Source organism: Mytilus trossulus, chromosome 14, assembly GCF_036588685.1.
Source record: "Mytilus trossulus isolate FHL-02 chromosome 14, PNRI_Mtr1.1.1.hap1, whole genome shotgun sequence".
NCBI classification, from domain to species: domain Eukaryota; kingdom Metazoa; phylum Mollusca; class Bivalvia; order Mytilida; family Mytilidae; genus Mytilus; species Mytilus trossulus.
In genome coordinates this window covers 9132745-9155921 of record NC_086386.1, presented here as the reverse complement: position 1 = coordinate 9155921, position 23177 = coordinate 9132745, and the positions used below count along the sequence as shown (strand labels likewise).

Sequence of the window (23177 nt, the reverse complement as noted above, 5' to 3'; positions counted from 1 at the left end):
GGGACAGTCAAACTCATAGATCAAAAAGAAACTGACAACGCCATGGCTAAAACAGAAAAAAACCAGACACATAATAGTACACTAAACACAACATAGAAAATTAAAGACTAAGCGACACGAACCCCACAAAAAACTGGGGTGATCTCAGGTGCTCTGGATGGGTAAGCAGATCCACTTGTGGCACCCGTCTTGTTGCTCATGTTATTACAAATCCGGTTGAAGTCTACTCTGGTAGGTCACATTTGTGAAAAGGGAAGGGGATTGTAGTTGCAACATGAGGAACATATCCAATATCATCTGTGAAGCGGTTATTTTATAAAAGCAACAGTAGTATACCGCTGTTCAAAACTTGTAAAATCATGGACAAAAAAACAAAATTGGGGTAACAAACTAAAACAGGTCAACCAACTCATGATGGCTTCTGTAAAATTTACAAAGGGATAATTTCAACTTCTCCATTTGGAATTCTTGGTTTAATAGCTTCCTTGAAAACAGCAACACTTTATCGAGGGAATCATGATTTTGAAATACAAGCCCGGGTATATCGTATCATTGGGAGTCATATACTCCCTATGCAGGAGCTGCTAGAATGTTGCTACATAGAAATGGAAAGTTCACAATTTTGGAAGCTGAAATTATCTCTTTTGTCGTAAAGTACAATGGGGCGCCCATATTCTCCAGGGACACAATTTCGCCGTTTTATGATTTTGAGATGTAAAAACTTCAAAGGACGGCTGAAATGGAAGACATATATAGGTAAATGATATTATATTACAAATATGATTATTTTTTTAAACTGAGACAAAATTGCGGCACCTACTGAAAAGGACCGAAAAACGGACAACGATTTTCGGCAAATATCCTGAAGTAAAAACACGAATTCAAAGAAGTATTTCTAAGTAATTCGTTGACTGAATACCCTTCTAAACTTCAGTTCTTAATACATTTGAAATGTTTGCTATTCATCTATGATGAAATTGGTTTGACCAATGTTGTTTAAAGCTGCGATTATCTGGTTTTAAATAGATGGGTTAAAAACGGCGAATATGTGTCCCCCATTAACAAAAAATGAGGACATTTCAAACACCCTTTAATCTTTTTTTTCAGATGTTTATATTCAAACAAACACGTTTTCAAGCTTAAGAATATTTTGCATTTGAAGTTATCTTCATATAAAAGTATCAGTATACTTGAAAAACATTTAGACCCGGACATAAACTGTAGAAAACATGAAAAGATGTGGCGAAAATGAGCACCCCACTCTATTTGTTTTCTACCGACCCTCATTGTCAATTTCTAGATATAAGTCAAGACGTGTATATTCCAAACGAACAGTTGCGAAAAATCGCTGACCATAGGATGACATTTTAATCATTTTATGTCTCATTTATGGGCATTATGTTTTTTTGCTCTGCTTTCGTTTATCCTTATGTCCGCTCCAGGTTAAAGTTTTTGGTCAAGCTAATTTTTGATGAAGTTGAAGTCCAATCAACTTGAAGTTGATAATTCGTAAACATGTTATGATCATTCTAATTTTAATAACAAAGTAGAGTTTTAACCCCAATTTTACAGTCCACTGAGCATAGAAAATGACAGTGCGCATGGGGCATCCGTGTCGTATGGACACATTCTTGTCTTTGTATGCTTGTGTTATATTATTACCAGACTGTTAGTTATTTTATTATCTTTGTTATTGATGAATAAGTCGATTAATTTATCAAAAAGTTCATTAAAATTTCCAATTGGATTTGTGTTATCAATATTTCTGCTCCAATATTGAGTGAGGTTTCGACGCAAAGATACTTTTTTTTTTAGATAAGTGAGATAAGTAAGAAAATTGTTATGTATTTAAATATATAAACATAAAGGCAGCAACATTATTTAGGTAATTTTGCAAAATATATTACATTAAGGTACTTGTAAATAGTTATCAAAAGTACCAAGATTATAATTTAGTACGACGGACGCGCGTTTCATCTACATTAGACTCATCAGTGACACTCATATCAAATTATTTATAAAGCCAAACAAGTTGTGCCAAATACGGCTAAGGTAATATATGCCTTGGATAAGAAATTTCTTAGTTTTTCGAAAAATTCGAAGTTTTGTAAACAGGAAATTTATAAAAATGACCACATTATTGATATTCATGTCAACATGTCATGTAAGTACGATTTACAGTTTTAACTCTCGATGTACATTAAGCTGATATTATCTAGTGTATTCGAGCATTTTATTTGTTTTTGCTTTATTTTTATTTCTGGAAAAAGGCTACAGTTTGGATTACAATAATCATGAATTACACGCACTTCTCAAGGAGTTTGTTTTTAAAATATATTGTATGGATAACAATATTTCCGTGTTTTGCTAGCGTTTCTACAGCTCTATTTGAAACGTGATTTTAGTTTTCAAACACTGGTTCTTTCATTCCCTAAATTCTAGTACATGTAAATTGGTTCCAGTGTGTCCACATCCAATAAGTATTTTATCATCAGTTGATATAGTCATTGCATACGGATTAGTTATATTAAAGTCTAGTAATCTCCATGTATTTAGAAAAGCTCCATTAGAATCAAGAGCCCGCAAGACACTCTGGCATGGATCTAATAAAACGACATTGTACAAAGGGGTGGAAACCATATCTGCAATAATTACGGAATTTGTCTCATTATCTCCGTATGTCCATTTAACCTTTCCTTTATTGTCCAGCGTTACTAGTCTTCCAGAATAATCGGAAATGGAATCTGCAATACATATGTCCGTACCGATCGACGTTATTTTATTTGGAAAACAGAACAAATCTTTATCGAAAATAAAACGCGAAATAACTTCTCGTTTTGCTGTAATAACTATAATTTCGACTTTGCACGGTTCGTCCATTGGAAGCCAGTCTCTTCCGGTTTCAACTGTACTTATTATGACATTGTTTTCACGAGTGGTATGTAGTGCTGTCGGTATCTGTGGGGCTGTATCAAAGAACACCTCTGTACAATCGCTTATGATAGTACTAGTCAGATGTTGTTTGTTCGTCATAAGTCTCACATCTGTTTTATCAACTAGAATGACTATTATCTCACCAGTTTGCAAAGCGGTTATGTCTTTCACATCGATATTCCACTTCTGTAACTCAATGATTTGATCATGGACAATTTTCAATAAACAAAGATTCTTCAACTCCAAATTTCTCACCAGTAATTCTTCATGTTTATACGATGCCATTTTATCTAAACACGACATTCTGGTATCAAATGACTGAGTACATTGTAATTCAAACACAGCTTTTAATGTCAAGTCACCGAGTTTAAGAATTTTTAATTCTCTTTGAGAAAATTCGAAATAATTTGTGCGTTCTTTCTTTTTCTGTGCATATACGTTTTTAAGCGACGACTCTATGCTGTTTTCAAGTTTAATCATTCGCGAAAGATCATGAGAATTGGTTGCATGTTCAATTTCAGACCGTACTTCCTTAATATTTCTATTCATATCGTCTAGTTCTGAACGTTCAGGTAGAATGTTTTGCTTTACTTCGTCCATATTTTTGTCTATTTGTTCATAGAATAATTCGGCTTGTTGATCCAGTAATTTTGTAACAGCATTTATTAAGTAGGTCTTCCAATCATGAATTCCTGTCTTAGCTATGTCGGTCCTCTTTGTATGAAATTCCATCAAGTCATCGCATCTAGCATAGTTTCTAGAAATATTTGGAAGAATTGTTGTGTCAATTGTTTCCTGATACTGTTTTAGTTTCTTTACTTTAGTAGAAATTATAATTTTCATATCTCCCATTTCGTGTTTTTGGTGCATTGTTAAAATGCAAGTCGCACAAACTAGCTGCTGACATTCTTGGCAGCACATAATGTAATTTTCGTCCTCATGGAATTCACAACGAACTTGACGAATACGAATTGATTTGGAATCTATTGATATTGCCGTCTTGTCTCTCAGATCAATAACTTGGTGAACATACTTTGTTCTGACCTTTTCGTGCAGTTTTCGACACCTCGAACACAGAAGGAATGCACAGTCTAAGCATTTGAACTTGATATCCGTATTTTCTTCACACATATGGCATAATTGTGGCATTTGTGCTTCCGCATTTGAAATGTCGTCGGCCATATTTATACATGTATATGATCGTATAAATGACGTACCAAAGTATATCTAAAGTTATTTAAACATTTCATTGTTTACTCAAACCCAATATTTTACCTTTTTATTTTATTTTGAGGATATGAGATTATTTTTAGTGCATTAACTTTATGAGTCGAATTAAAGAACAATACAGATAGCAGATCTTAAATGAATTTGCTTGTTTATGCTTGTTGGCAAATTTTAATACGGCAAACATTTGGATTTAGCTAAAGCAATTCGGTAAACTGTTAAGCATACAAATTTGTTATTTTTAAAACCTGGTTAAAACACAATATTTGGGCTTTGCTCATTGTTGAAGGCCGTATGGTGATTTAAAGTTGTTAATTTCTGTGTCATTTGGTCTCTTGTGGAGAGTTGCCTCATTGGCAATCATACCATTTTTATTTTTTATTTTTTTTATATTAAACAAAATAACAAACTCGCCTTATACACCAGGCTTAAAATGTTGTATTCGTTTCGTCTACAAAGACTCAGACCAAAACAAATTTAAGATCCAAATTAATTTTGGAGCATGACACATATTTTACTTTTCACTATTGGCTACTGAGGTCTATAAAGATCTGTTACAAATAAACACATTGTAACTATTGAGCATCTGTCTTTTCAATCTTGATCGTGTTGCTGGATCTTTACATTTTTATGTTATAATTTAAAAGTAGCTTTTTTTAGTCGACATATGTTAAAAATAACGGAATTTTAAACGACTGTCATACAATTGAAAGTTTAAGCTAGCTATAAAACCAAGATTAATCCACCGTTTTCTACATAAGGAAATGAAGGTTCAAAGTCAGGAAAATGACACCGCATTTCCAATCGTTTGATATGTAAGAGCTTTTGATTTTTACATTTGATAAAAAAAAACTTTCCGATTTGAATTTTTCTTAGAGTTTGTTATTTTTTTGCTATGCGGTTTATACATGTATCCAGTTTTTAAAACAAAACATGACTAGAAATGATTAAATATTAAGAATTGCTTCTTCCCGATGTGTATACAAAACAAAAAAAGTATTTTCATATTATCATGATATGTCTTTATGTGTATATCAAATTTAAACAAATCCTCTCATTGGTATATTTACTGAAATAAAAACAATACAAGTAGAGTGATTAGATATTAATTAAGCATATATGCAACTGTAGGGTTAATTTCCTGTGTAATACGTGACAACAAAGTCACTTTCAGTAACAGGAAAACACGTATCATGTCGTCGAAATTAACAAACGGATAATGTTAATTGTTTTAACACGCAGACAAAAATAATCAATTAACAGGAAAGTTTGAGTTCCCTATGTGTACAATGTTCCGGTATAATTTGAAATATTTTTTACATGTCTTATACAGTTATAAATCATTTCCTGGAAAGACAAAGATATAGACGAACAGCTATGACCTATAAAACAGTGTGTTAAGAATTTATCCGACTTTTTTGTTTAAACAAATTGTAATTATTGAGCATCTGTCTTTTCAATCTTGCGCAAATGTACATTTATTTCAACTGTAGTTGTATATGTCTGTCTTGCAGATATCATCTTATCTTGTTCCTTTTTTCATGGTTCAGTTTTAATGTTAAGTTTACATGGTTAAGTATGTTTTGTAGATACTATTAGTAAAATGTCAACTGTATCTGATGCATAAATTGGTTGTAAGTTGTAAATGTCTACCTGACATTGACCTTATTTTGATGGTACATTGGTCAAAGTCTTAAAGGTTAAGATTGTGATTGTGTCTTAGAATCTACAAGCAAAAAGTGGACTATATACAGTTTATGGAGTGATTGTGTGATGTACATATATTTCCTGTTTGCTTTATCTGGCCTGGGTTTTATTTTCCTGGATCATGTTAAGTTTATGTGATACTTGTAGTAAGGCGTTTCATCTAGGAACTATCAGCATAAAATTGGTCCATTTTTATTTTTTGTCTATCTGATGAGTTAAGCCTTTTTCAACTGATTTTATAGTTCGTTCGTATGTTGTACTGTTATACCACTGTCCTAGGTTAGGGGGAGGGTAAGGATCCCGCTAACATGTTTAACCCCGCCACATTATTGATGTATGTGCCTGTCCCAAGTCAGGAGCCTGTAATTCAGTGGTTGTCGTTTGTTTATGTGTTAAAAATATTTGCTTTTCGTTCATTTTTTTTTACATAAATAAGGCCGTTAGTTTTCTCGTTTTAATTGTTTTACATTGTCTTATCGGGGCCTTTTATAGCTGACTATGCGGTATGGGCTTTGCTCATTGTTGAAGGCCGTATGGTGACCTATAGTTGTTAATGTTTGTGTCATTTTGGTCTTTTGTGGATAGTTGTCTCATTAGCGATCATACCACATCTTCTTTTTTATACATTAAAGCAGACGAGATTTTTCAGCATGTGCGCTCTTATTTGATAGAGGAAATTTGATAAAATTAGAGAAAATTAGTACTACATGTATGTTTTGATTTCCCCTTTAAAACACAACAAAAATGGTTCTACCTAAACAACAACTGCCATCATCTCTAAACTCTTAAACAAATAATCTTTTCTAAATCCCTAGTACCCCTTGAAATCGTTAAAAGAGCATACTAATAATGTGTAACTGAGGTTTATGAAACAACCTTTCGAAAGAAGATAACACAAATTTAACGACATAAGAAAATCATTAAAAATAACCTCTCTCACTTGCACAACTATCTCTTCGTCTTTATCTAAATGAGACTAATACAGCTTTAAAAGAATGGAATGCGTTTGTAAGTATAAATTGATGTGGATGTACAACTTGTCCCTTCCTTTTTTTTAATTTTTTTTATCAAATATGAAAAATAACTCTCACAAAAATGAATATATGCATCTACACTAATTATAGATCCATATATCAACTTTTCAACTATTGAAATCTTTTTAAATACATGACGAAACTGGATGAAAATCGTGAATATATATGGAGACTCACCATATTAATGATTCGGCAGTCTTAACAAATCACGAGTTTAGAAGCATATCTTTAGTCAACCATTTTTTACTTAAGAAAATACCGGTACCTAGTCCAGAATATGACAGTTGTTATCCATTCGTTTCATGTGTTTGAACTTTTTAGTTGCCGTTTGATTATGGACTTTTCGTTTTGACTTTTAATCTGTATTTTTGTTATTTTACGTCTGAAATTTAACTCATTCGAATGATAGTAAGTATAAGAGAATGGGTATAAGATAATGATCCACCATAATTATAAACAAAGAACTACTACATGTCACTTCATGGCTATGAACAATGAGCAATACATTTACAGTACAGACAAATATAAAGGGCCAAGGGATGACAACTTATGATGTGAAATAATTCATTAGCGAAAATGAACAGGTTGATTATTCCTTGATGTATAAGATGATAACTAGATGTACAACGGGATGTATAAGTGCCCGGCCACGTCAACTTGTATTTTTGTCTATCTGATGAGTTTAGCCTTTTTCAACTGATTTTTATAGTTCGTTCTTATGTTGTACTATTATACCACTGTCCCAGGTTAGGGGAGGGTTGGAATCCCGCTAATATGTTTAACCCCGCCACATTATTTATGTATGTGCCTGTCAAGAGTCAGGAGCCTGTAATTCAGTGGTTGTCGTTTGTTTATGAGTTACATATTTGTTTGTCGTTCATTTTTTTACATAAATAAATATAATGCCGTTAGTTTTCTCTTAGAATTGTTTTACATTTTCATATCGGGGCCTTTTATAGCTGACTATGCGGTATAGGCTTTGCTCATTGTTGAAGGTTGTACGGTTACCTATGTCTGCATCATTTTGGTCTTTTGTGGATAGTTGTCGCATTGGCAATCATACCACATCTTCTGTTTTATAGCTATATATAAGTTTTTTTTCCTAATGTCTCAAACAGCAAGATACAGATAGTATACTGCATGCTCCTGGCTAAGTTCAAGCTTGATCTGCTTTGGTCGTTTTTTAATTTGTACACATAGTTTGCATTATAAGTAAAATTCGTTTTAAACCGGATGTTGTCGTTTGTTTATGTGTTACATATTTGGTTTTTTTTTCGGTATTTTTTTTGTACATAAATAAGGCCGTTCGTTTTCTAGTTTGAATTGTTATAAATTGTCACATCGGGGCCTTTTATAATTGACTATGCAGTATTGGCTTTGCTCATTGTTGAAGCCCGTACGATGACCTATAGTTGTCTATTGCTGTGTCACTTTTATTTGGTCTCTCAGCTATTAAAGAGTTGTCGCATCTCCAATCATACCACATCTTCTTTTTTATATTGTTGTTTGATGGAAACTGATAAAATATTTATAAACATTTATTTGAATTTGAAGTGAGTTATTTTACTCTCTAAACTCGACTATATGTAAATTACTTCCATCATGTCCGCATCCTATAAATATTTTATCATCATTTGATATAGTCATAGCATACGCGTCAGTTATTTTAAAGTCTCGCAATTCCCATATATTTAGAAAAGATCCATTTGAATCAAGAACGCGTAGCACACTTTGGCATGGATCCAATAATACAATATTGTTCAGAGGGGTGGCTACCATATCTCCAATAATAACAGAATTCTTCTCATTATCTCCATAAGTCCATTTTACCTTTCCTCTATTGTTCAGAGTAACTAATCTCCCAGAATAATCGGAAATGGAATCTGCAATACATATGTCTGTACCGATTGACGTTATTTTATTAGGAAAACAGAACACATCTTTATTGAACAGAAAACGAAAAATAACTTCACTTTTTGCTGTAATAACTAATATTTCAACTTTACACGGGACGTCCATTGGAAGCCAGTCTCGTCCTGCTTCAACTGTACTTATAATAACTTTGTTATCTCTTGTAGTATGTAATGCGGTTGGTATCTGTGGGGCTGTTTCAAAAAATATCGTTGTACAATCATCTATGGCTTTACTAGGCATATGTTCTCTGTTCGACACCAGTCTCAAATCTGTTTTACCAAAGAGAATCACTATAATTTCACCTGTTTGTAAAACGGATATGTCTTTCACTTCGAAGTTCCACTTTTGCAATTTAATAAATTTCTCATTTTCGGTTTTCAATAAACAAAGATTTTTCAACTTCAAATTTCTAACCAGTAATTCACCATTTGTATACGCCGTCATTTTATCTATACACGACAGTCCGGTTTGAATTGATTGAGTACATTGTAAATTAAACACCGCCGTAAATGTCAGGTCCCCGAGTTTTGGAAATGTAAGTTCGCTCTGAGAAAAATTGAAAAAGTGTGTCCGTTTTGTAATTTTTTGTGCATTTACATCCTTAAGAAACGACTCAATGCTATTTTCAATATAAATCATTTTAGTAAAATCTTTGGAATTTGTTACATGATCAATTTCAGAACGTACACCTGCTAAGTTTGTCTTTATGTCGTCTAGTTTGGAAAGTTGTGGTAGAATGTTTTGCTTAATTTCGTCCATATTTTTGTCTATCTTCTCACAAAATCTCTCCTCTTGGTCATCCAAATATGTTATTATAGTATTCTTTAAGTATATATTCCAATCATGAATTTCAGACTTTGCTGTGTCGAACTTCTTTGCATGAAATTCCATCAAATCATCGAATCTATTAAATTTTCTAGATATTTTTGGAAGAATGATTTTGTCAATTTTCTCCTGATACTGTTTGAGTTTTGTTTTTTCAGCAGAATCTATAAGTTTCATATCTCTCATCTCGTGTTTTTGATGCATGGTTATAATGCAAGTAATACACACGAGTCGCTGACAGCTTTTGCAATACATAATGTAATGTTCGTCCTCGTGAAACTCACAACGATTTGAAATAACACGATTGGTTTTGGTACCACTTGATATTGCCCTTTTGTCTTTAAGATCGACAATTCGATGAACATACTGTGTCTTGACTTTGGCGTGGAGTTTCCGGCACCTAGGACACAACAGGATTGCACAGTCTACGCATTTAAACTTGATATCCGCATTTTCCTCACACATATGGCATAATTGTGGCATTTGTGCTCCCTCCATTCAAATGCTGTCGACAATACGAAGACCTGTGAATATGTCGTTAAATAGCATATATATATAATTGAATGATCTAGTCTGTTCGTCTTGACTTAAAACACTTAATACTAAAAATTTGGAAATGAAATTATAAAAAGTTTGTCTATTGAGTTATATTTTTTCACATGGAAAATCTTATTTCATATAAATTCCCAAATACTTTATTAAGTTAGCTGGTAGTTTATGACAATGCAAAATATTTTTTTAACTAGAACAATGTTGTCATCCGCTTATGCAGCTAGAATTTTAAAACTTGTTTGATGTTTTTAAGTGTATGAACGAAGAGGACGGCCACATAACACATACGTTTTTTCACTGGCTGTTGAAATTGATGTCTATCATCAGTTTGATGATAAAACACATTAGACATTATAAAACTGATGAAATAATGTGTTACAGGTTATGTAACTGTTAGCCAAACACAGTTCAGTTCTCGAACAACACAGGTTGCATATCATTGAATTTTTGGAGGTAATTAATTCGAAGTGTTCACAATTTTAGTTTGTTTGCTCACATTGATAAAGAAAATGTCCACATTTGGTTTCAAATCAAACTCTGACTATTTGAACCTGACTCTATACAGGCATTTTCAAATGTAGTAAATGGTGGATTGAATCTGGTTTTATAGTGCTTACACTCGCCCTTGTATGACAGTCGCATCAAATTCCATTTTATTTACAACAATGCGTTAACAAAACATACATAACAGTTAATATTGTCAAAATACGGGTCCAGCAGTCATCTCTGTGTCACAATCTCAGAAATCTTAGAACAAACACAAAACACCAATTATCCAACAAAGAAGCACACACAGCATTTATAAAATGTAACAACCACATGCATTGCTTACTTCGCGTGTTTGACTTCAGAATGTAAACGTCTAACAGGAAGAAATATAAAATAATTTTGTCGTATAACTGAGGTAAGAAAATCCTTAGTTTTTTTAAAAATCTAAGGTTTTGTCAACAGAAAATTTACTTAAACGACCATAAAATTGATATTCATATTAGCACCGAAGTGCTGGCTACTGGGCTGGTGATACCATTGGGGACGAAACGTCCACCAGCAGTGGCATTGATCCAGTGGTGTTACGTTGTCAAAGGTACCAGAATTATAATTTAATACGCCATACGCGCGTTTCGTCTACATAAGACTCATCAGTTAAGCTCAAATCAAAAAAAGTAAGCAAAACAAGTACAAAGTTGAAGTTAATTGAGGACCCAAAATCCAAAAATGTTCTGCCAAATACGGCTAAGGTAATTTATTCCTAGGATAAGAAAATCCTTAGTTTTTCACAAAAAAAAAATAAGTTTTGTCAACAGAAATTTAATCAAATGCTCATATGATTGATATTTATTTCAGCACCGAAGTACTGACTACTGCGTTTTTGATACCCTCGCGGACGAAACGCAAAATCTTTGATAAAAACAGTGTGTATTTGGATGGAATACACATAATGTGTATATTCTATATATCAACAGTATGAAACAACGGTGGTCTATAAATGCTAATCGTTTAAAAAATACATAAAGTCAGCACTGTCAATGATCCCCTATTCAGGCGAAATTATTCTTTATACATTGGAGCATTGTGGGAAACTCTATGTATTGATTAGGGTCTTTCCTATTTCAATTTTCTTTTCAGTTCAGTAGTTTTGTGATTTTTTACAATTACGATAATATTGCAAGCTATTTAAAAAAATAACGATAATGAATTTAAACTGATGAATCCATTTAATTACCTTTTTTTGTTTGTTAAAGAATACCAAATAAACACAAATAAACTATCTTAGAATACAGTTTGAATCACTACTTACATTGCATCTATCCCATCGAATTGGGGATAAAGGATACTACAGATACAGTTAAGTCGGCTTCATATCTTGACTTACATCTAGAAATTGACAATGAGGGTCGGTTGAAGACAAAACTTTACGACAAAAGAGATGATTTCAGCTTTCCAATTGTGAACTTTCCATTTCTAAGTAGCAACATTCCAGCAGCACCTGCATACGGGGTATATATCTCCCAATTGATACGATATTCCCGTGCTTGCATTTCCTATCATGATTTTCTTGATAGAGGGTTACTGCTCACAAGGAAGCTATTAAACCAAGAGTTCCAAATGGTGAAGTTGAAATCATCCCTTCGTAAATTTTACGGACGCCATCACGAGTTGGTTGACCGTTATGGAATAACCGTTTCACAAATGATATCGGATATGTTCCTTACGTCGTAACTACAATCCCCTTCCCTTTCATGAATTTGACCTACCGATTTAGACTATTTACCTGATTTGAAATCACATAAGCAACACGACGGGTGCCGCATGTGGAGCAGGATCTGCTTACCCTTCCGGAGCACCTGAGATCACCCCTAGTTTTTTGTGGGGTTCGTGTTGTTTATTCATTAGTTTTCTATGTTGTGTCATGTGTACTATTGTTTTTCTGTTTGTCTTTTTCATTTTTAGTCATGGCGTTGTCAGTTTGTTTTAGATTTACGAGTTTGACTGTCCCTTTGGTATCTTTCGTCCCTCCTTTACACTGGTTTTGAAATCTTAGCATGTCCTCTGCAATCATATTAAACTTTCATGATCATCTGACAGAAAAAAAGATTGTTTACTTCAATTTCATCGATTTTAAATCAAAAAAGAAATAATAATGTTTTTACATTCTAAATATTTACACTAAGTTGATTAAAAGTTGACCTACCCTGTCTATATTTTGGATATCTTTTAACATGAAAAGATCAACATGACGTCCAAGTAAACTTTCTTCTCGCTGTACAATTTGGTTGACATAAGATGTATAACTAGTTTTTTTCTAGTTAACATTGTCAGAGATATTTTAAATTTGCATTACATGTGAAAAAATTTCCAGTTTCCTATTTTCGTAGATTTTGTGATTAAATCTCTGATGACACTTTATCGATTTCCGTATAAAATCTTGTTTGTCATTTTTAAAAATAGAGTTACAATTGTCCGGTTTCTTATTTCCCCTGAATTTAAGATAAGCTACCATTTCGTGGGAATATAATTGTGTCAGTTTACTTTTACTATATTGCTTGTGATATTTTAGTTATATTAATATACGTATGGTCCTTTGTTCATATTAAAAAAAAAAAAAAAACTTTTGATTGAAATTCCAAGTAATTTATATTGCAGTTGCATTAAGGTTTGATGAAATTTTGTACATATAATGACTAGTCACCAGGGCCCAGTTGTTCAAAAGTGTCGTTAAGCTAACGCAGTCGTTAAAGTGTCGTTTGCGTGCGTAACGACACTTTTGAACAACCGGGCCCTGACCACGCGTAGATACAGATTAAAGAATACTGTTTTCAAAAGAACAAAAAGAACGACTTGATGTACTATAAAATTGAATCTGCTCAATAAGAACAGACAGCCTTTGTGAGAAATAAATAAAGATTAAACAAATACTTTATTCAAATAATTAAATATGGTGTGAGGTATAGATTTATAGATCGATCATGATTGCATGTACAATGATAACTAATATTTATAAAGGTAGATGTTTATGATTTATAATGGGAGGGTTTTTTCTCGTTTGCTTTCCCCCGACAAATGAGACTGTAAAAATCGGAGCCCCCTTATTTGCTTCCCTACGAAAATGAGGGTTGATGTAACAAGTGATTATTAAAAAAAATATGTTTAATTTTGAAAATAAAAAAAAAACATACTGTTTTCCATTGACAAATAAGAACTTACGATTTTATGTTTTTATACCATCACTCGTCATAACATTTGATATTACAAGATTCTTGGTATCATATGATTTTACAGATTATTTTGACTTTAACGCAATAATGCGCGGTTTTCTTGATTTGTTTGAATAAAATTTCAAGTAAAACGTAATGACTGATTTGATTCACCTAAAATACTACTTTTCTGGTGGAGTTGATATATACTAACCGTATAATTGAACTTTTAAAACAAATCGTACAAAACCCTTCTATGATTAAGGGTGGTGCGGAAGGTACAGGATCGCTACCATTAGGCTATAAAGATGTCTTTAAACTTTCCATAAGTTCTATCTATGTACTATTCGTATGTAATGAAAATACAATCATGTGAACGAATTAAATAAAGTCTTAAACTGTTTGATAGCTCTAAGTTATTGAATATTGTAGCATATGTTACGAACAGCCAATTTCAAAGACTCGAAATGAGAAAATATGCTGACTAACATAGCCCCAGTGCTACAAAAAAAAAACTCGTTTTTGTCGCATAACGAAAGCAGAGTTCATTGTTTTAAAAAGGGAATATCAAAACGTAATTAGTACATGACATAGTAAATTGTCTTATGACAGCACTGAACTTACTGCTTTTCCATTTGTTAACAAATTGATTATTCATTGATTCTGTCAGTAATTAGTTATCAAAGGTACCAACTTAGTACACCAGACGCGCGTTTTGTTTATATATGACTCATCAGTGACGCTCATATCAAAATATTTATAAAAGCAAACAAGTACAAAGTTGAAGAGCAATGAGGATCCAAAATTCCAAAAAAAGTTATGCCAAATGCGGCTAAGGTAATGCCTGGGATAAGAACATCATTAGTTTTTGAAAATTCAAAGTTTGTAAACTGGAAATTTATGAAAATTACCACATTAATGATATTCATGTCAACACCGAAGTGTTGACTACTGGACTGTTAATACCCTCTGCATGCTCTGGGACGAAACGTTATTATAGGTTTATAATTTAGTACGCAAGACGCGCGTTTCGTCTACATAAGACTCTCCGGTGACGCTCATATAAAAATATTTCTAAAGCCAGACAAGTACAAAGTTGAAGAGCATTGAGGATCATTTCAAACATTTTTTCAGAATTTTTACTACCTGTATTTTTTATTACTTCGTATTAAAATTTCGCGTGTATTTTCCGGTAGACACATATGATACACAACGAAAATTATACTTGCACATTTTGTCATTAAATCGCGGAAAAAAACCCGAAGCGAAACAATACCCCTTTTTACACTAGTTTTCTACAGAAATATCATTAGTGTCAAAAGTAACGGACAGTTCTTACCATTTTTTTTATATGAGCGTCACCGGAGAGTCTTATGTAGACGAAACGCGCGTCTTGCGTACTAAATTATAAACCAATTGAAGTTTATTAAGTGAAAGCTATCAAACATAACAGAACAACGACAAAAAGTTAATATCATTGAAGTACAACTACATAAAGTACTAAACCATGGCCAGGTCTCACTAAATATAACATTATTTGAAAGCTCTAAACCACAAATGTAAAACCACTGAACAACCTCACTAAACTCTATAGCAACGGATCCTTAAACGATAATTAGTACAACTATGTAAATCTCAAGTACAGTACGTAAGGGTCTAAACAAAACAAGTACAACTACGGTAAAACAGCGAAAAGGTCTAAACCTTTATGATAGAACCATGGAAAGAACTTAACAGTAATTTTCCAACCACAATAGACCAATCAAGGTCAGGTCTAAACCATCATGAGAGAACCATGGCAAGAACGCTTTAATAATATAACAACTACTATAGTACAATCAATGAATGTGTTAAACCATAGAAATAGAACGAAAAGGAAACTTAAAAATTATATAACAACCATTTTAGTACAATCAAGGAAAAAGTAAAAACACAAAAATACTGAACTCCGAGGAAAATTCAAAAGGGAAAATCCAAAATCAAAAGGCAAAATCAAAAGTCCAAACACATCAAACGAATGGATAACAACTGTCATATTCCTGACTTGGTACAGGCATTTTTTAATGTAGAAAATGGTGGATTGAACCTGGTTTTATAGCTAGCTAAACCTCTCACTTGTATGACAGTCGCATCAAATTCATGAAATGCATGAACCATAATCATGCAACCTAGAGCTCTAAACGATACTATTATAATAAAGAAAAGGTAAAAATCATTGAAGTACAACCAAGTAAATGTCTAAACAAAAATAGTTCTAAAAAATGATATGCGAAATTTGAAAACGTTAAAACATAACACAACAACCATGGCAAGCTCGAAACCATAATAGTTCAACTATGAAAAATTCTAAGACATATAGATATAACATAAACAGGACCTTACGATAACATAACAATCCTTACAGAACGTTATGAAATGTCTGAACAAAATACCGTAAATATCTATCGAAAACAAAACTTGACGACAAAAGAGATGGTTTCAACAAGTAGCAACATTCCGATCCAGCAGCACCTGAATATACATCTCCCAATTGATACGATATTCCCGTGATTGCATTTACTATCATGATTTTCTTGATAGATGGTTGCTGCTCACAAGGAAGTTATTAAACCAAGACTTCCAAATGGTGAAGTTGAAATCGTCCTTTTGTAAATTTTACGGACACCATCACGAGTTGGTTGACCGTTATGGAATAACCATTTCACAAATGATATCGAATATGTTCCTTACGTCGTTACTACAAACCCCTTCCCTTTCATGAATGTGACATACCGAATAAGACAATTTACCGGATTTGTTATCACATAAGCAACACGACGGGTGCCACATGTGGAGCAGAATCTGCTTACCCTTCCGGAGCACCTGAGATCGCCCCTAGTTTTTTTAGGGGTTCGTGTTGTTTTTTCTTTAGTTTTCTATGTTATGTCATATGAACTATTGTTTGTCTGTTTATCTTTTTCATTTTTAGTCATGGCGTTGTCAGTTTATTTTCGATTTATGGGTTTGACTGTCCCTCTGTCATCTATCGTCCCTCTTTTATAGTACAACCACAGAAATCTCAAAACCATTACATAACAGCTTAATAAAGGTCTGTAAGAAAAAAACAAATACAACATCAGGAAGCCATTAACAATTATGATACAACATCAGAAAACTCCTTACCACTATAGTTCAAACAATGAAAATTATTTATTGTAATAAAATAACCACGGAGATCTTTTAAACATGATGATTCAACCACGGCAATCTCAAAACCACTATAGTACCACCACGGGAAGCTTTAATCATAGAACAACCACACAATGATTTTAACGATGAACGTATAACAAGAAAAAGCTGTAAACCATATTAGTATAATAGTACAATCATTGAAAGGTCTAACCCATAATACTGCTAGTACAACTACAGAAAGGTTTATCCCATAGCAGTGCATCCAAGGAAAACCTTAAACTATAATAGTACAATCTTGAAAGGCTATTATCCATAGTACCGGTAGTTTAACCACAAAAAGCTCTAATCCATAGTAGTATAGCCACGGGAAAAGTTTAATACATAATGATACAACAATGAAATCTCTAAATTATAGTAGTACAATTACGGAGAGCTCTAATTAAACATTATAATAGAACCATGGAAAGATCTTAACCTTAGAATACAGCCCTGCTGGTATAACCGAACAAAGATCGAGCCTTTTTTAGTCCAAACACGGAAAACTTTTAACCATAAACGTGGAACCACGAGATTACTAAACCATAACACTAGACTCATATTAACTACGGAAATGACGTAACTATTTTATTATCCAAAAGTACAATATGCCTATACCCATATACTTTAAGTAGTTTATAGTTCAACAGGTCTTAATATTAAAGCTCACATGATTGCAGATAAAATATTTCAGTTATATTAAATTAGTTTAGTTTAGTTTAAACATATTTATTTATAGTGGATTGGGAAACAAGTTTTGCAACTTATATTAATCCCTTTCCACTTTGAGGGTGCGAGTGCTGCCTTGTAGCGGCATTAGCCTACTCTTTTTCGAAATCTTAAATGATTTCCTTTCAGTAACTACTAGTAGTCCTTTATTAATTCATGTTTAATTGTCAATTTGCCTCTTTTTTTTTGTTACTTATTCTGACTCGGACTCTGAATTTAACTGTGCGTATTGTCGTGTGTTTGTTTTTCTACATTGGGTAGAGGTATATTTTGAGGGTTGAGATCTCAAAAAACATGTTTAACCCCGCTGCTTTTTTTTGCGTCTGTCCCAATTCAAGAGTATCTGGTCTTCGTTAATCTTGTATATTTTTTTATTTTAGTTTATGTTAGAGTATAGTGTTACGTCCATTTTCACTGAACTAGTTCATATTTTGAAGACGACCTCTGGATGAGTGATGTTTTATGCTGTGTTGATGACCCATTGGTGGCCTTTTGTTGTTTTCTGTTCTTTAGTCGGGTTGTTATCTCTTTGGCACATTCATCACTTTCTTTCTCAATTTCATGTTGTGAATATAACACAGAAAATAGTTCTACTGCTCAACATTTGTTGTTGTTACCTAAATTAGAAATAGCCATCCGGGATCTTTGTTCTATTGTGGTTAGTTTTATCATTGACAATCACTCTACATATTTTGTTTTCAAACAAATGGATATTTTTTTATAAGGATACTACCTTCACCTTTTCAATATTACTTCCTCATAAGATAGCTATACAATGTTACCTTTTTAGTTATTTAATTTTGTAACAATACAGAGCATAATAAAGCATGTTAATATATGAATATACATTTATAAATAAAGTTTATTATAAACTTGAACCAATATAAAGGATAAAACAATTCAATAATGATTGTTTTTTTTGTATATTCATAAATAAAAAATGCCATCATCTTCGAACGCAGGGAGTTACTCCAGTGCTAAGTCATGAACATATTTTATAAAGGGACAATAAGTTCATTAAATCAGCAAACGCATTTTTGTTTGCATGAATCATGAATTGGGAGAAATAAAATGAAACGCGTATTTCATACGTTTCTAAGATCGAAAACTTCGGGTTCCAGTTTTATAAAAATGTTACATCTTAAACAATCTTATATTATAATCTGTAAATTTCATTCATTACCAACTCAAAAGATTTTGAACTAGGACATATAATTACGACTGCTTTCAGCGTCAAAAATTAATATAAGGATGAACACATTATAAATAAAATTTATAGCAATGTTAACACTCCATATAAAATGATGAGCAAGATTTAAAGAATGGTTTGTACATTGTACTTGCAAAGTGTTGTAAACATGAATGAACTTTTCGATCATCTGTTTTATTCTCGCAATTCAAGAACGTGTAAATTTTTTCCCGTATGACCAGAGCCAATCAATAATTTTTCATCACTTGACATCGTCATTGCATACGCATCGTTAATACTAAAGTCTTGTAATCTCCATGTGTTTAAAAATCTTCCCTCAGAATCAAGGGCGCGTAAGACACGTTGACAAGCGTCAAACAGTATTATGTTTGAAAGCGGCGTAGAAACCATGTCGGCTATCACGACGGAATTTTGTTCTTCGTCTCCGTAGGTCCATCTGACTTTTCCTGTGCTGTCGAGTGTTACCAATCTACCGGAGTAATCGGAAATAGAATCTGCTACACAAATGTCCGAACCGAAAGAGGCGATTCTGTTCGGAAAACAGAACAAATCCTTGTCGTAATCGAATTGTGAGATGATATGTCCTTGTTCTGTTAGAACTATTATTTGTACTTTACATGGACTATCCATTGGTAGCCAGTCTCGCCCAGGTTCGACAGTACTTAAGATAACGTTATTTTTACGGGTCACATGTACTGTAGTCGGTATTTGTGGGGTAGTATCAAAGAAGAACGCTGAAATGTCGGCGATACTTTGATTATGATCGCTATCATATTGTCGAAGATAGGGTATGTGTCTCACTTCAGTTTTGTCAGCCAGAATTAATAAAATATCACCTGATCTCAATGCGGCTATATCTTTGACATCCATAGCCCAATTTCCAAGCTCAATTGCTTTTTCATTCTCTAGTTTGAATTTCCACATTTTTCTAGATTCCCAATTTCGGACTAAGATCTGATTATTATTGCATGATATGATTTTATCTATTGAGTTCACTGCTGTTGCAATCGAGCTAACAAGATTTAATTCAAAGACAGCCCTTAATCTTAGTTCCCCGAGTAAAGGCATAAAGGAAGTTTTAAATTCCTTTCCTACAAATTCCAGGAATTTTGTCCTTTCTTGTGTTCCTACCTTGTTAAGGTTTTCGGATAGTTTATTAATACTTGTTTCTAAATCAGCTGTTTTGGAAAGGTTTTTGCAGCTTGAAAGGGTATCGATTTTCGTTCGAATTTCTTGAACTTCTTTTTTCATCTCATTCAAAGTGCTTACTTGTGGTAACAGTCTTGTCTTAATTTCGTCGACATTTTTGTCTATTTCTTCGTAAAAATCTTGAGTTTGATTTTTCACTGCTTTTTCAACCGCTCTCGCAAAGTAACCTAACCATTCTTTTATTTTAGATTTTGTAGTTTCAGCTTTTTTGGTATGAAACGTTATCAGATCTTCACAAACAGCTAGTTTCCTTAAAATGTTTGGCAGTATATTTTGGTCAATTTCAGTGCCATATTTTTCTATGAAGTTTATTTTCTGAAGAACAACTTTTATATCTCCCAGTGTATGTTTTTGGTGATTTTCAATGATGCACGAAGGACAAACCAATTGTTCGCAATCTTTGCAGTACATAATGCACGTCTCATCTCTATGCAAATGACAATTATTTGCCTTTTCTGCGATCGACCTTGTAACAACGACCGTCTCGTCTTTTAAATCAACAACTTTATGCTTCTGTAGTGCTTTCACTTTCTCGTGCATCTTACGACACTTTAAACATAAAAGATATTCACAATCCAAGCATCTAAATTTTACTTCTGTAGTTTCTTCGCACATATTACATTGTTTGTGTACTTGTGCTTTCGTCGAGGAACTTTTGGCAGCCATTTTACAAAGTTTAAGCTTCCTTGTACATATGTGTATGCATTACAGGTAATAATTATGGGTGCATTTAACTGTCAATTGAAATATTTATCACAACATGTTTTGTTTGTTTACACGCAATCATCTATATGCAAACTATCGTAAGATTCAATAAAATTTTCTTATCTTACAATGTATCTACAATTATAAACAGTTTTTGTCTAAACCAATGAATAATAATTGAATAACCATAAGCCGAAGTGCATTTACTGAAGAAAAAGGGACGAAAGACACCAGAGGGACAGTAAAACTCATAAATCGAAAAAAAACAGACATCGCCATGGCTAGAAATGTAAACGACAAACAGACAAACAATTGTACACACGACACAACATATAAAACTAAAGAATAAACAACACGAACCCCATCAAAAACTATGGGTGATCTCAGGTGCTCCGGAAGGGTTAAAAGTAAAAGTTTCAGAAACAATCAGTATGTATGTAACTCGGTTAACGTAAGTAAACACCTTTTAAAGAAATGCCTTCTCTGAAGTATATTGATCAACGTGTCAACAATTAAATATATAATATTTGTAGACCTTCTTTTTTTTTTTAGCTATAGATGATATGTAACAACTCTCTAACTATATCCTTTCATTTTGATGTTGGTTTTGTATTACTTTGTGTTTCCTGTTCTGCTGACAATCGTTCAAAGTGAAAGTTTAATTTGATGAATATGAGCTCAGTCAGTAATAACGTGTAAATAAACTAATCATAGATACCAAGATTAATACTTTATATTAATGCCAGACTTGGTTTCGCCTACAAGCGACTCATCGGTGATGCTCGAATAATTTAAAAAAAAAAGCCAAAAGTACAATGTTGAAGAGCGTTGATGACAAAAAAGTCATAAAAGTTTTGCCAAATATAGGGTGTCAACCACGGGGGGTAACTTCGACATATTTTTGGTAGGGGTGTGCCATTTTTTACTCAAAAAACGTACCGATTTTAATATAACATTCATTGAAATTCCGTACCTATAGTTACATAAATATTTAAGAAAGAATGACCTATACTTATATACAATATTTAAAATATGACCCATGCTTATATAAGCACTAACTCATCATCACTCATAATTCATAAAAGTACACCAGCTGCCCTTAATTTTTTATATATGAATTGACATCGTTTGGTGCACATATATTTTATTTTTATATATACGTATGGATTGTTATATTGGTGTGTACATCATACCCCAAATCAATATACAGTTATCAAACGTAAATGCATTTTAATATAGGATGTCATTAAAAAGGAGGGTCAATTTAATATAAAATCTCGCAAAATTATGACCCATATTTTTGGCACATTTCTGTATACCCAATAATAGGAAGTTGCCCCCCCCCCCCCCCCCCCCCGGTGGTGTCAACAGCCCAGTAGTCAACATTTCGGTGTTGAAATGCATATCAATAATGTGGTAATTTTTATAAAATCCTGTATACAAAACCTTGAAATTATCGAAAAAATAAGGATTTTCTTATCCCAGGCAAAGATTACCTTAGCCGTATTTGGCACAACTTTTTGAAATTTTGGATCCTCAATGCTCTTCAACTTTGTATTTGTTTGGCTTTAAATATATTTTTGATATGAGCGTCACTGATGAGTCTTATGTAGACGAAACGCACGTCTGGCATACTAAATTATAATCCTGGTACCTTTGATAACTATATATAGCTAAGGTAATCTATTCCTGAGGTAGAATACAGATATGTACACCTTCCCTTTTTTCATAAACCGACTTGTATTTGGGAAACCAATCAAAACACAAAAACCTACATAACATTGACCAATTGACAATGAAAAGCCAACTAAAACTTGCTAGACTGACATGTACCACTTACAATCATTCCATAAACCAGATATAGGTAATCTCACGCTTATAGTATCTGAGAAGGGACCTTGCCATTTAACTCATCCATGAAATAAATGTATTCTGTATGTGTTGTGAGTTTTGAGTTCATTGATCAAGATAACATACCGTATAGCGGATTATTTTAGCGGGTGTAAAATTTCGCAATTTTCATTGAATAAGGTATAAGAAAAATTTTGGCGGTTATTATTTTGGCGGATTCAACATTTTTTACATTACCTTTGCATGTACACTTTTAAATTGGCGGAATTTATTTTGGCGATTTTGTTATATCCGCGAAAATAAGCGAAAATTTACACCCCGCGAAAATAAACCCCTATACGGTATTATGGAGTTCACAAATTACTTGAACTCAACAGT

At 33.0% G+C, this 23177-nt stretch overlaps 2 protein-coding genes across 2 annotated transcripts; both read right to left on the bottom strand.

Annotated features, from left to right (window-relative positions):
* Positions 1-8459: 8459 nt before the first annotated feature.
* On the bottom strand, positions 8460-13015 carry LOC134696064 (uncharacterized). Its single transcript, XM_063557642.1, has 2 exons — positions 12886-13015; positions 8460-10165 (listed from the first exon to the last, which is right to left on the bottom strand). The coding sequence occupies exon 2, from the start codon at positions 10137-10139 to the stop codon at positions 8466-8468; it is 1674 nt and encodes a 557-aa protein (XP_063413712.1). The 5' UTR covers positions 10140-10165; positions 12886-13015; the 3' UTR covers positions 8460-8465.
* A 6193-nt stretch (positions 13016-19208) lies between these two features.
* LOC134697457 (uncharacterized) lies at positions 19209-20909 on the bottom strand. Its single transcript, XM_063559735.1, has one exon. The coding sequence runs from the start codon at positions 20907-20909 to the stop codon at positions 19209-19211; it is 1701 nt and encodes a 566-aa protein (XP_063415805.1).
* Positions 20910-23177: the final 2268 nt, after the last annotated feature.